The following is a 13,786-nucleotide window of genomic DNA, read 5'->3' as shown; positions in this document are numbered from 1 at the left end:
GTATTTGGCAGATGGGTGGTATGTAAAATCATGAAACTAGATTTTGCTCACAGGTGGGAGAAGGTATAGAACAGCATAGGATCAAGCCTTGGAACTCCAGCATTAGTGGAAGATGACAGCAAAAGACGCAGAAGTAGTAGCCAGAATGGTGGGAATGAAACAGGAAAACTATTTGACAGAATCTAACATCCAGACCTGATTAAAGACACTTTGTAAACTAGGAGTAGAAGGAAATTTCCTCAGCATGATAGCATCGTACTCAATCATGAAACGCTTGAGTACTTAAGGCCTCTAGGATCAGAACCAGATAAGAATGTCCTGTTCAGTGTTGTACTGGAGGTCTTAGCCTACAGTAGCATTTAAAAAGTTGCCATTGATATATGGTGGTAGTGCCTAGTTTGTGGCTCTTTGCAAATTTAATGAGCAAGGATAGTGACTCACATTAATTTAGAAGTGAGAGTAATTATTTCCCTCTAGTTGTTTCTTAATAGGTCACTTCAGGTAGGCTGTTCATGTCTCACCTCCATTTTATACCAGTATTTTAATGTTCTCCTTACTGATTTGTCAGACAGTATATACTTCATCGGTCATGTATACTTAAATACAAATGTAAGCAGAGAAGTTTCTTTTTTTTTGGTGGGGCCAGGGTTGGTACACAGCATGTGGGATCTTAGTTCCCTGACCAGGGATCAAATCTGTGCCCTCTGCAGTGGAAGCATGGAAACTTAACTATTCTAAAACATAAGAAATACTTATTTGTTCAGTAAGTGCATAATTAAACACATTTTTTTAGCCTTATCATTTTTAATTTAACTCATTATCTGTTTGGGAACGATCTTATTTTGCACATAAATATAAGTATGAAGTTCAGACTTCGACTATTTTTTTCCAAATAGCCTATCAAATGTAAAAATGGACCATCCCCCATCACTGATTTGTGATGTCTCTTTTGTCATATATTGACTTCTGCTTTATGATAGGCTGTGTTTTTAGATTTTTCTTTTCAATTACTTTAGCTTTGTATTACATTTTAACTCTCTTCATTACTCTTGATCTCTATCCCATGTATATATTCCTGCTCTCAGCCATTAACTATTCCAGATTAATTGGTGAATAAATAGGTCAGTCCCCCGACTCCTAAACATGGACTGTGTTTCTATTTATTCAAGTTTTTTTTTTATAATGTACTCAGAAAAAGTTACTTTTGATATCTCTGTCCTTTAGGTTTCTTTACAGATTTAATTCCACATATTTCCTATTAATTGTTTTCATGAAGAGCTAATACTCCCTTCATTTTATGTCCTGTTTTCTGGTATATAGAAATGTTACTCATTTTTATATATTTACATTGTTTCTAGCTACCTTAATGAACTTTTATTAATTCTAAGAGGTTTTTCAGTTGGCTTACTTCAGTTTTCTAGATAAACAAAGATGTTCTACATTGAAAAGTAATTTTATTGTCTATTTTCTAAACAGCCTTTTCTTATTTCCATTTCCCACTTTATTTCATTAGCTAGAAAGACCATTATTAATTAACTAATGATGACAATAGGTATTGGGAAGTAACATCTTGATTTTTAAAGTAAATGATTCTAGAGTTTTCCCTACTAAGTGTCATGTTGGATGATTATTCAAAGTATTATTTTAAGTATCTTTCTAGTCCCAATGCATCAGAAAATAGTATTTAATTTATTGTGTCCCACAGTTTTGTAATCAAAACAAGAAAGTTCACCTTAGACAAGGTGCTTTTCCTCCATTATACTGTATGAGGAAAGATTACAGAACAAAGGGAGCGATTTAGTCTGAGTGAACTCGGGGAGCTGGTGATGGGCAGAGAGGCCTGGCATGCTGCCATTCATGGGGTCGCAAAGAGTCGAACACGACTGAGTGACTGAACTGAAGGGAAAATTATCTTAGTATTTAAAACATATAATTAATTCCCTGCTGGTGTTTACTTGGCCCTCTTAAGAAACATTTTCTTCAACCAGGTATTCTTACAAGGTCTAGCTCCACTCTGATTCATTGATAACATTAGTGAATTAATGAGTTAATTAATGAAGAGTAGTCCACAGTCTTGAATCACCCAGTAGGAAACAAAGGGAAGAAGGAAAAGTGGTCAAAGAACAAGCCTGGAAATGATGAAAATAGGGAAGACCATGGTATAACACATGGGAAAGCTAGGATACTTTTGACAAATAATTTATTGTCCAGATCCATTCACTTTTGAAACTAGTGGGCTGTTAATAGTAACTGGGTTGGCCTAGTCCTCAAAACCTACAATCTATAATTGATAGTTTCGGTAATTTATCCCTTCCAGTTAGCTGGGAGGGAAGAGGAATTAGTTACACCAGTCAAATGGGTCTGATTCTTCTTTAGTTTTTTGATTATAATCTTCGAGGGGCACTTTGATAACCTCACTCTTGGATACCCCTCCAGTATATTGGGAATCACAGACATGACCTGAAGACATGTGGTTTCTGTAGCACTGAAAAAAACACGATCCTAAACTCCTGCTCTCAGGTATGATGCCCAAATGACTCTGTGATAGCTACTGTCCTATCTCGCAGATCTCAACTCCATCACCACCAGTTTCCCCTGTCCTTGCTTACCTTCAAAGTTGCATTACTATGAACACATTTATTTCCAATAACCTATAAGCACCTGTACCTAGAGATCTTCCTAATGACTCTCTCAGCTCTTTTTCAAACTACTTTCATTATTTATTCATTCAGTGACTGTATCAAAGGATCTAAAAGGTATTTCTCCAAAGACACTAGGGGTCAATAAGTACGTTAACAGACAATATCATGAGCCATCAGGGAAATGGAGATCAAAACCACAGTGAGAGATCACTTCACACCCACTGGGTCGGCTGTTATTTGAAAAATGGAATAGGGAGAAAGGGAAAACAAGTGTTAAAGATATGAGGAAATTGAAACTCACATATATGCTGGTGGAAATGTAAAATGGTTCAACTGCTTTGGAAGATAGGCAGTTCCTCATAAAGTTAACCATATGACCCAGCAATTCCATTCCTAGTTATATATAAAAAACCAGTGAAAATAAATGAAACACATATGTAAATGTTCATAGTATTACTCATAATGACCAAAAAGTAGAATTCAGATGTCTGTCAGCTGATAATTGAATAAAGAAAATGTGATAAATTCATATAATGGCATATTATTTGTCAATAAAAAGGGTGAAGTACTGATAAATTTTTTAGTATGTATGAACCTTGGAAACATGTTAAGTGAAAGAAGCTAGTTCCAAAAATGTACATATTAATACGATTCCATTTATAGGAAAAGTCAGAATAGGTAATTCATAAAAATTTACCAAAATAGGTAAATTTTTAAAAATCACAAAGTTAAGTTAGTGGTTGCTGGAAGATAGGATTAGGGGAAATAGGGAGGGACTGCTAGTGAATATGGGGTTTCCTGTTGGAGTGATAGAAGTGTTCTAAAAATGATTGTGGTAATGGTTACAAAACTGAATATACCAAAAATCTCTGCATATTACAGTTTAAATGGGTGAATTGTTTGGCATATAAATTATATCTCAGTAAAGCTGTTTTTTGTTGTGTATGTGTGTTTTTAAAAAAGAAATGACTTTTTTATTATTTTAGAAGAAATAACTTTTAAACTTAATAAATATTATACTTTGAAGTGGTATGTCAAGTACAGTATGCCTCAGAAAAACGTTTTTCACATACGTAGTTTGAGAACGTACCAAGAGCCTAAAATGCCAAAGTTCATCTCAAGACTAAGGGTGATGGGTGGCTGGAACAGACACAGGCACCCTACAGTTGGAGCAGTGATGTGCACCTATCAGAGGCATCTGTAAACAGCCAGTGTTTTACCATACATTTAATGATACGGAAGCAGTGTAGTCAGTCTTATTAGCATATAATTCTAATTGTGAATTTTTGACTTGGCACGTGTACATGTGTATGTGAGGAGAAAAAGCCTGGAATATAAATGTCAGAAATTGTGAAGAGTTGCTGTCACAGAGTGAGGAGATTAGAGATAATTTGTGTTTGTTACTGCCCATAGTTCCAGTATTTCTAGTACTGTATTTCTGATGAATTGCTTCTCCATTCATATGTAAAGCCTTTTGTTTAATACTTCTCTGTTTCCATCTTTGTAACTGTTTAAGTGGGGCATATGGTATCATGTGTCCTCATGAAATGCACAGGAGACAAAACCGTAGCCACTCCACCAACCAAAGTGTCTGGCTTATTTTATTTTCTTGACTCTGAAAGAGTATACAATGAACTTTAATGTCTTCACAGGTTATCAATGCTGCATTGGCTTTAGCAGCAAAACCACAGAGTAAACTGGCCCAAGAGAACATGGATCTTTTTAAAGAACAGTGGGAGAAACAAGTCCGAGTTCTCACAGATGCTGTTGATGACATTACTTCCATTGATGACTTCTTGGCTGTCTCAGGTAATGAGCTGATTCCCCAGAGAAGTATGTGAGGATGTGCATAATTACTTTCCCCTATGTTACAATAATGGACAATCCAAACACCCCAAGTCTGGGCAGGTAAATTATTCTAGCAATAATACTATGCTGGTTTTCATTTTAATTAAAAAAAAAAAAAAAAAACAGCTACCAATGACTCCAAAGCAGTGGGACATGGGGTTGGAGTTGTTCTGCTTGTGGTGGGCTGGTCTCAATCTCAGAGGCGTGAATCAGGAAACTGCCTGGAGGAAGTTGTTCTCTGTGTGGAGTAAGATTTTGCAGCTGTGACCTGTACAACTCCATAGCATCCACCCCTCTTGCTGCTGTTGTGTGTAGATAAAACACTGACCTGCTGGACTATGGTGGTTTGTAGGAGCCTGTGAGACTTAGGAGACAGGATTCCCAGCATCATCAGCTTCAGTTTCTTTTGTAAAAATTGTTCCTCTTGGAAAGCATCTCTCTCTCTCCCTCAGAAATGATCGTAGTTTAACTGCCTACTTTCGAAAGACTCTGTCTGCATGATGCACAGATAGAAAACAGAGAGGAAATATTTAAGTACCATTTAATTATGAACTTGCAAAAAATAAATCTGGGTAATTCACCTCACAAAAACAGTTGATTTCATTATATAAACATAAACTGGTAATGACATAGTAAATTGCATTCATATAGAAAATGTCTGTCAACTGCAATTCCCTGTTTATCACACAGAGATAAATTTCAATCCATCTCCTTAGAGTTGAGCAAGTATAAATGCATTCTCCATTTAACAGGCCTCTGCTGCCCTTGGCCATGCTGCTTGCTCTCTGGAGGTGCCAGGCTTCGTGAGGCCAGTGGCTGTGGGCAGTCAGCGGCTGGTCCTTGTAGGGCTGAAACTACCTGTCACCCCAGGGAACCACAGTCTGGAACGTGGGAGATGTGAGCGGCAATGGGGCTTGAAACAGAAGCGGTACTTAAGTACATGCACAGCGCAGTCCTCCAGCAGTGACCTATATAAGGTGACACTGTGTTCTGCATACCAATGTTCCCCCGTCTCTGCTCACTCTCCTTGGGACTGGAGCATTGGCTCTGCTTGAAAGAGTGGGGAGCAGGGAGTCTGTAAACTGCAAAACAAGGGGGTGAACCATGCTGCTGCAGGATTGCCAAATTGCAGGTGCTGGTACTTTAAAACAAAAAACCTATTTGCAAGCACATTTTTGCAGGTGCCAAAAATACAGCAATTGCTTTTTTGGGAAATCTTGGCCTTCTGTTGTTTTCCCAATGAAATACTGAATTATTCTTTTTCATAGGTTTAGAGAAAAACATTCCACCTTCACAGCACACTTTTAAGCAAACAACAAATTCTGGAATCTAAATGCAAAGCCCCCCTCTGGAGATAGATATTACATTCCTAAACTTACTTACCAAGTAAGGCTTGGTCTCAAGGGATTTCTAGTCCTCTTACAGCAGAATAAAATATAATAGAATCAGATGTCCCTCATGCAGCATTCTTCAGATCAGAAAACAAAAGGGATTTTGCAGTGGCATTTAGTGTGATCCAGGCAATATTTTTAGGGTATATGACATAAAACAGAAGAACAGTAAAGAGAAATCAGATTTTCTAACGTAACTTTTGTCTGGTGAGTATGTTTAATTATTATGCAAATATGGGAAAATAGAAGGGTTGACTTGATGGAAAGGAGTTTAGACTGTTTCCATTTAGCAAATAAACACACAGAACAGTCATCTCAGTCAGGTGGTGGTGCTTTCAGAGCATCTGAATTTCAGAGACCCTCATTAGTGTGTTTCTCTAAGGTTTTGTCACAGGTTTGCTTAGTAGTGCCAGGTAATTAATTAATTAACAGGATAAGGCTATTACTCAAAATTCCTCTGGTTGTCATGGTGTGCTTTTCAGGGGCTTGGTTTGAAAGGAGGAGACAGGCAGATGCCTGTGTAGAGTGCTACTGGATTGATCAGTTAAGTTTTGGTATTTAGATTCCTTTATACCCTTATACACTAACCTCATCCATGGCAGCTTTAGCACTATTTATGTGGCAGATTAGAGATATCTCCCCATCCCACCCATCAGACTGGCTTTCGTTGAGAGGAATCCCATTTTCTAGTGGGCAAGCACCCAGTGGTCCCCAGCTCACAGCCTTTTGAGAGGCGCCCCCCCAGGTTGGACAGCAGGTCCAACTGTAGCAGCTGTGTGCTTTTTAGCAGTCTTTCTAGCAGAAGCCAAGGTCTGCCCTCTCTGCCATTTCACATTGCCCAGAGGCACAGTGGTGCTCAGTTGTTCCTCAGCAAAGTGGGCATAACTGCCTGGCACAGGCTCTGGCTTAAGGTTGGTGCACTTCATGAAATTTGACCTAATGAAAAGTAAGAATGCGACTTGACTCCTTGGTGTGTTAGTGCTTTCCCATGTCCTGGGGTTTTGTGGCCCTTTGGCAGTGGGATAGGTTTGGAGGAATATTTCCAGTAATGACTTTTCCATCAGTCCCTCTTGGAATCCATGGGGCCTGTGTGTTTGCTGCAGCCCTGTCTACTCATGAGAGTCCTTCCAAGCATAAGTTACTTAGGGGATAGGACTGAAAGGACCCTCTGCTGTTTTAGCTCCATTATTTCTGCATATTCTGTCCCATTGGTTCCAGAAGTTCCCTTGTGCTTATAAGTTATATCCCAAGTTTTGCAGCTTAAAAAATAATGGTCATATTGTGTATAACTTGGTAAAGCCACCAGGACCCTGATGCCAGTGTTTCATGAGGCTGCAGGGCAGGGGGAACTTGAGTCACTGTGTATCAGATGTGAGCCAGTGGCTCTTGCAAATAGAGAGGGACATGCAGGCCACTTCCAGGGAAGAGGGAGGGGCACTCGTTTTCCCTAAGCTGTTCTATTCAGAATGTTGCCTTGTAAATATTGGAGGTGATTTAGGATGCTACACCACATTCAGTAAACCATGAATATATTTATATAGACTGATTCCTTAAGGACAGTGGTTTGAAATTTATCAAAGCGATAAAGACTGTTTGAGTTTCATTTGAATTGTATTTGATAAATGTTTTCCGTGGAAATGCAATTTACTTTCTCATTTGTTTACTCTGCTTTCATCTGGAAGTTTTGATTCCTGTACCCTACCCCCTCCCTTCTCTTTTTTTACGTTGCAAGTGGTTGGTTAGAGTGGTTATAATTGGGTTTATTGTTTTTTCTTAACCAAGTGCTCTTGGAAACAATATAATGCCTTAGATACTTTGGGGCAACAAATAAGAGTAGTAATTTGTACTCTGCTTCGTTGTCACTATGCCAAAGTAATTTGGTTTGATTGGTCTAAATAAAAGGATTTTTGTACCTAGTTTTTTTTTTTGTTGTTGTTTGTTTAATTGCAAAACTGCAGGACTGAAGATAAGATAGGGAAGTGGTGGTGATATTTGATCTTGGACTTCCATGCAGCCTAGATTGAATAAGTCACTCAATACTTTTGTGCCTGGTTTCCACAATAATTAATAGTGATTTAAAAAAAAATGGTTACTACAGAGTGAGTTAAATGTCAGGCACTCAGGCTCTTCTCATCATATTGGAGTACTTTCTCTATATAGAGTATTAATATTATCATTTCTTGTGTATGCATAAGGCTGCACTGATAAAGATATCCAGAGCAAGGGGAGGGCAGAATGGGCCCTGTTAGACATTGTGGACTGAGTGTAAGTTCATACAGGCTTTTTGGAGAATACCATTTGGCTTGATTCCCAGAGGGCAATTAGGCATCATACATCTACTTTATACACATTTGCCTTTTGACTTAGTAATCCTATTGCTAGTTTTCCTGAGGATGGTTACACAGATGTTTGCCAGAATACCTGTGCAGGTATGTTCACTTCAACCAAAACGCCTAAGAGAAGACTAGATAAGCAAATGATGGCCCTTCCGTCTGTTCAGTAGGGCACAGCACAGCCATTGACATGGCTGCGGTAGATATGCAGAGGCAGTCCTAGAAAGATTTTCAAGTGAAAACCAGATACATTAATGTCCATAATATGATCCCTTGGAGATAAGAGTGTTATGTTTGTGTGTGTGTTTCCCTGTTTGAAGCATCTACAGATAAAGACTATATTGAACCATCAGAGTTTTTAATGGGATCCAGATTGGTGTGTCTACTCAGAGTGAAGTTTCCTTAGAAATTTTGTTAAAGTAACTTATGGCTTAAGTTAGTGTGGCTACCTCCAACCCTCCTATGTTTGCATGTATGTCCAGTGGGAACTCACTTCTCCCCTAGGGCTCAAGTATAGAGAGCAGGTTGGTTGTGTCCTGAGTACATAGTGGACTCAGCTGGCTGGGGCTTTCTCATTGAGGGTAGAAAATGTTACTTTAGTCAGCTTCCTGAAATAGAAGCCTTCCTTGAGTGGCTGAAGAATGGCACGCCCTTCCCTGGTTTGGGTTTGTCTGGAAGAAGACCTGTATAAATTCAAGAAAATCTAAATTGATTTTTAAAAACTACTTGCCAAGATGAAGGTTAATAAATCCTTGGTGAAGTTTGGGCCACTGTGTTTAATGAAAAAAAAGCTGTGCTTTAGTGATTCCAAAAGGTGCTTTCCCACCCCAAGTATTAATAATCCTGAAACTGGGATGAGTCTTGAAAGTGAGTGATATAGGAAAACTTTGGTTCATAGTTTAATTAGCAACATCGTTTTTTTTTTTTATTCCTTCTCTTCCCCTTCTCCAGATGTTGGGTTAGATTCAGTGAAAGTAGAAATTTTTAACCTAGGGCCTAGTATGGTAGGCAGGCTCAGTAGCAGTCTGCTTAGTTTAAGTAATATGTAGATATTATTTATATACATATTGATGTAATAAGTATATAAAAGATTTTTATGATCTAAACATGAGCTCTAAATCCCTTTATTCTTATGATTGGTTCATTGTTGTCCAGTCATGTCTGACTCTTTGTGACCCATGGACTGCAGCATGCCAGGCTTTCCTGTCCTTCATGATCTCCTGGACCTTGCTCAAACTCATGTACATTGAACTCATGTTCATTGAGTCAGTTATGTTATCCAGCCATCTCATCCTCTGTCGTCCCCTTCTCCACCTGCCTTCAATCTTTCTCAGTATCTGGGTCTTTTTCAGTGAGTCAGTTCTTCGCATCAGGCAGCCAAATTATTGGAGCTTCACCATCAGTTCTTCCTATGAATATTCAGGACTGATTTCCTTTAGGACTGACTGGTTGGATCTCTTTGCAGTCCAAGGGACTCTCAAGTCTTCTCCACACCACAGTCAAAAGCATCAGTTCTTCAGCACTCAGCCTTCTTTATGGTCCAACTCTCATACTGTCCATGACTACTGGAAAAACGGTAACATTGACTGTATGGACCTTTGTCAGCGAAGTAATGTCTCTGCTTTTTAATGTTTTGTCTAGGTTGGTCATAGCTTTTCTTCCAAGGAGCAAGCATCTTTTAATTTCGTGGCTGCAGTCACCATCTGCAGTGATTTTGGAGCCCAAGAAAATAAAGTCTCTCACTGCATTGTTTCCCTATCTATTTGCCATGAAGTGATAGGACTAGATGCCATGATCTTCGTTTATTTGAATGTTGAGCTTTAAGCCAGCTTTTTCACTCTCTGCATTTACCTTCATCAAGAGGCTCTTTAGTTCTTTTTTCCTTTCTACCATAAGGGTGGTGTCATCTGCATATCCAAGGTTATTGATATTCCTCCCAGCAATTTTCATTCCAATTTGTACTTCATCCAGCCAGACATTTCTCATGATGTACTCTGTACATAAGTAAGCTGGGCTGGAAGAGCACAAGCTGGAATCAAGATTGCCAGGAGAAATATCAATAACCTCAGATAGGCAGATGACACCACTCTTATGGCAGAAAGTGAAGAGGAACTAAAAAGCCTCTTGATGAAAGTGAAAGAGGAGAGTGAAAAAATTGGCTTAAAGCTCAACATTCAGAAAACGAAGATCATGGCATCTGGTCCCATCACTTCATGGGAAATAGATGGGAAATAGAAACTCTGGGAGTTGGGTGATGGACAGGGACGCCTAGCGTGCTGCAGTTCATGGGGTCACAAAGAGTCGGACATGACTGAGCGACTGAACTGAACTGAACTGAAGCAGGGTGACAATATACAGCCTTGATGTACTCTCTTCCCAATTTGGAACTAGTCTGTTGTTTCGTGTCCAGCCAGAATTTTCTATGGTTTGTTGTAATCCGCACAGTCCAAGGCTTTAGCATAGTCATTAAAGCAGAAGTAGATGTTTTTTCTGGAATTCTCTTGCTTTTTCTATGATCCAACAGATGTTGGCCATTTGATCTCTGGTTCATCTGCCTTTTATAAATCCAGCTTATACATCTGGAGGTTCTTGGTTCACGTACTGTTGAAACCTGGCTTGGAGAATATTGAGCATTACTTTACTAGCATGTGACATGAGTGTAACTGTGCAGTAGTTTGAGCATTCTTTGGCATTGCCTTTCTTTGGGATTGGAACGAAAACTGACATTTTCCAGTCCTGTGGCCACTGTTGAGTTTTCCAAATTTGCTGGCATATTGAGTGCATCACTTTCACAGCATCATCTTTTAAGATTTGAAACAGCTCAACTGGAATTCCATCACCTCCACTAGCTTTGTTTGTAATGATGCTTCCTAAGGCCCACTTGACTTTGCACTCCAAGATATCTGGCTCTAGGTGAGTGATCACACCATTGTGCTTATCTGGGTCATTAAGATCTTTTTTGTACAGTTCTTCTGTGTATTCTTGCCCCTTTTTTAAATCTCTTCTGCTTATGTTAGGTCCAGACCATTTCTGTCCTTTATCGAGCCCATCTTTGCATGAAATGTTCCCTTGGTGTCTGTAATTTTCTTGAAGAGAGCTCTAGTCTTTCCCATTCTATTGTTTTCCTCTATTTCTTTGCATTGTTCCCTTAGGAAGGCTTTCTTAGCTCTCCTTGCTATTCTTTGGAACTCTGCATTTGAATGGGTATACCTTGCCTTTTCTCCTTTGCCTTCTGCTTCTCTTCTTTTCTCAGCTGTTTCTAAGGCCTCCTCAGACAACCATTTTGCCTTTTTGCGTTTGTTTTTCTTGGGGCTGGTTTTGATCACCATCTCCTGTACAGTGTTATGAACCTCCGTCCATAGTTCTTCTGGCAGTCTATTGATCTAATCCATTGAATTTATTTGTCACCTCCATTGTATAATCATAAGGGATTTGATTTAGGTCATACTTGAATGGACTCATGGTTTTTCCTGTGTTCTTCAATTTAAGTCTGAACTTGACAATATGGAGTTCATGATCTGAGGCACAGTCCGCTCCCTGTCGTATTTTTGCTGACTGTATAGAGCTTCTCCATCTTCATCTGCAGGGAATGTAATCCGTCTGATTTCAGTAACGACAGACTGGTGATTTCCATGTGTAGAGTCATCTGTTGTGTTGCTGGAAGAAGATGTTTGCTGTGACCAGTGTGTTCATTTATTACCCCTGAAATTGGTTTATGTGAAAAGTTCAGTACATTATATCTTTTAATAGTGCAGTGGTATAAACTCAAACAAGTCTCTTAATGTTTGAATTTGTTGTTATTTTTCAGTCATTAAGTCATGTCTGAATCTTTTTGACCCCATGGACTGCCGCACACTAGGCTTCCCTGTCCTTCACTGTCTCCTGAAGTTTGCTGAAATTCATATCCATTTGGTCAGTGATGCTGTCCAACCATGTCATCCTCTGCTGCCCCCTTCTTCTCCTTTTGCCTTCAGCCTTTCCTAGCATCAGGGTCTTTTCCAGTAAGTCAGGTCTTCGCACCAGGTGGTCAAAGTATTGGAACTTCAGGTTCAGCATTATTCTTTCCAATGAATATTCAGGGTTGATTTCCTTTAGGATTGACATATTTGATTTCATTTCAGTCCAAGGGACTCATTAGTCTTTTCCAGTACCACGGTTCAAAAGCATCAATTCTTTGGTGCTAAGCCTTCTTTCTAGTCCAACTCTCACATCCATATGTGACTACTGGAAAAACCAAAGTTTTGACTACTTTGTTAGCAAAGTGATGTCTCTGCATTTTAATATGCTGTCTAGGTTTGTCATAGCTTTCCTTCCAAGGAGCAAGATGCTGAATTATGGTCTTGGTAGCTGTCTTGTGGTAATTCGTTCTCCCCTCCCCCCTGCTTTTTTCAGTGCTATATTTTGGCTCCTTGGGAAGATACTTATTTTAATTGATGATTTTACAAAAGTTTTTTAAAAGACTTTTAGAGCAATTTGAGAGGAAGCCAAATTAAGAAGAAGGTACAAAGATTTTTCTGTTTTTTGTCCCCACACATGCACAGCCTCCTTGTTACCTACATCCCCCATCATAGTAGCACATTCGTTATAATTGATGAACCTACAGTAACACTGTTCACTCTTGGTAGTGTACAAATGTAGCCATCATTATAGCGTCATACAGAGTGTTTTCATTGCCCTAAAAATCTTCTGTCCTCTACATATTCACTCTTCCTGCTCCAAAACCTGGCAACTCCTGAGGTTCCTTCATGTCTTTTCATAACTTGATAGCACATTTTTTTTTTAAGTGCAGAATAATATTTCACAGTCTGGATGTACCACAGTATTTCAGGTCGCCTACTAAAGAACACCTCGATTGTGTCCTAGTTCTGACAGTTATGAGTAAAGCTGCTGTAGACATCTGTGTGCAGGTCTTTGTGTGCACTTACGTCTTTAGCTCCATTGCAAAAATTCCACAGAATGAAATTGCTGTATCACATGGTAAGAGTAGGTTTAGTTTTGTAGGTGCAAGCCATGCCTGCCATCTCCAGGGAACTTCAGAATGGAGGGCCCTGTTCCTGGAACCTGCTGGGTATCTGGAAGCCCACAGGCACGGCATTGTGGTGGCTCTGTTGTTTGCTGGAGCTACTAAGTATTTGCACGTGCCTCTGGCTCCCCTTGAGATAAGAGGAAACAGCATCATGTCCACTTGCTTGTTTGAGGTATCTTAGGAGGTAAAGCTATTGTAATCACTCTTCTAGACATTGTGTTATGTAACATGACTGTGTCAGCAGAGGCTATGAGGGAAGGGTAATAACTTTTAGAAGGGAATTAAATCAGAACCAGTCCTAGATAATGACAAGGCAAAAGCATAAGGTAACCAGGATGGGAAAGAAATGGTCAGCTCTGTTTCTTGGTCTTTGTTAGTTATAATGTATGGCTCTGCTGGGTCTTCATTGCTTCACCTGCTTTTCTCTAGTTGCAGAAAGCGGGGGGCTTCTGTTGCAGCGTGTGGGCTCTCAGCCTTCAGTAGCTGAGGCACATGGGCCTAGTTGCTCCGTGGCATGTGGGGTCCTCCAGATCAGGGGCTGATCCT

The 13,786-nt window shown here is 39.5% G+C and overlaps 1 protein-coding gene across 1 annotated transcript in view; it reads left to right on the top strand.

Moving 5' to 3' along the window:
• CTNNA1 (catenin alpha 1) overlaps positions 1 to 13,786 on the top strand; it is a 173,423-nt gene that overhangs the window by 147,941 nt on the left and 11,696 nt on the right. The window contains exon 11 of the mRNA XM_018050322.1: positions 4,295 to 4,451. Coding sequence (XP_017905811.1) covers positions 4,295 to 4,451 — 157 coding nt within the window. The remainder of the gene's footprint in view (positions 1 to 4,294; positions 4,452 to 13,786) is intronic.

Source organism: Capra hircus, chromosome 7, assembly GCF_001704415.2.
Source record: "Capra hircus breed San Clemente chromosome 7, ASM170441v1, whole genome shotgun sequence".
Classification (NCBI taxonomy): Eukaryota; Metazoa; Chordata; class Mammalia; order Artiodactyla; family Bovidae; genus Capra; species Capra hircus.
This window is presented reverse-complemented; position numbering and strand designations above follow the sequence as displayed.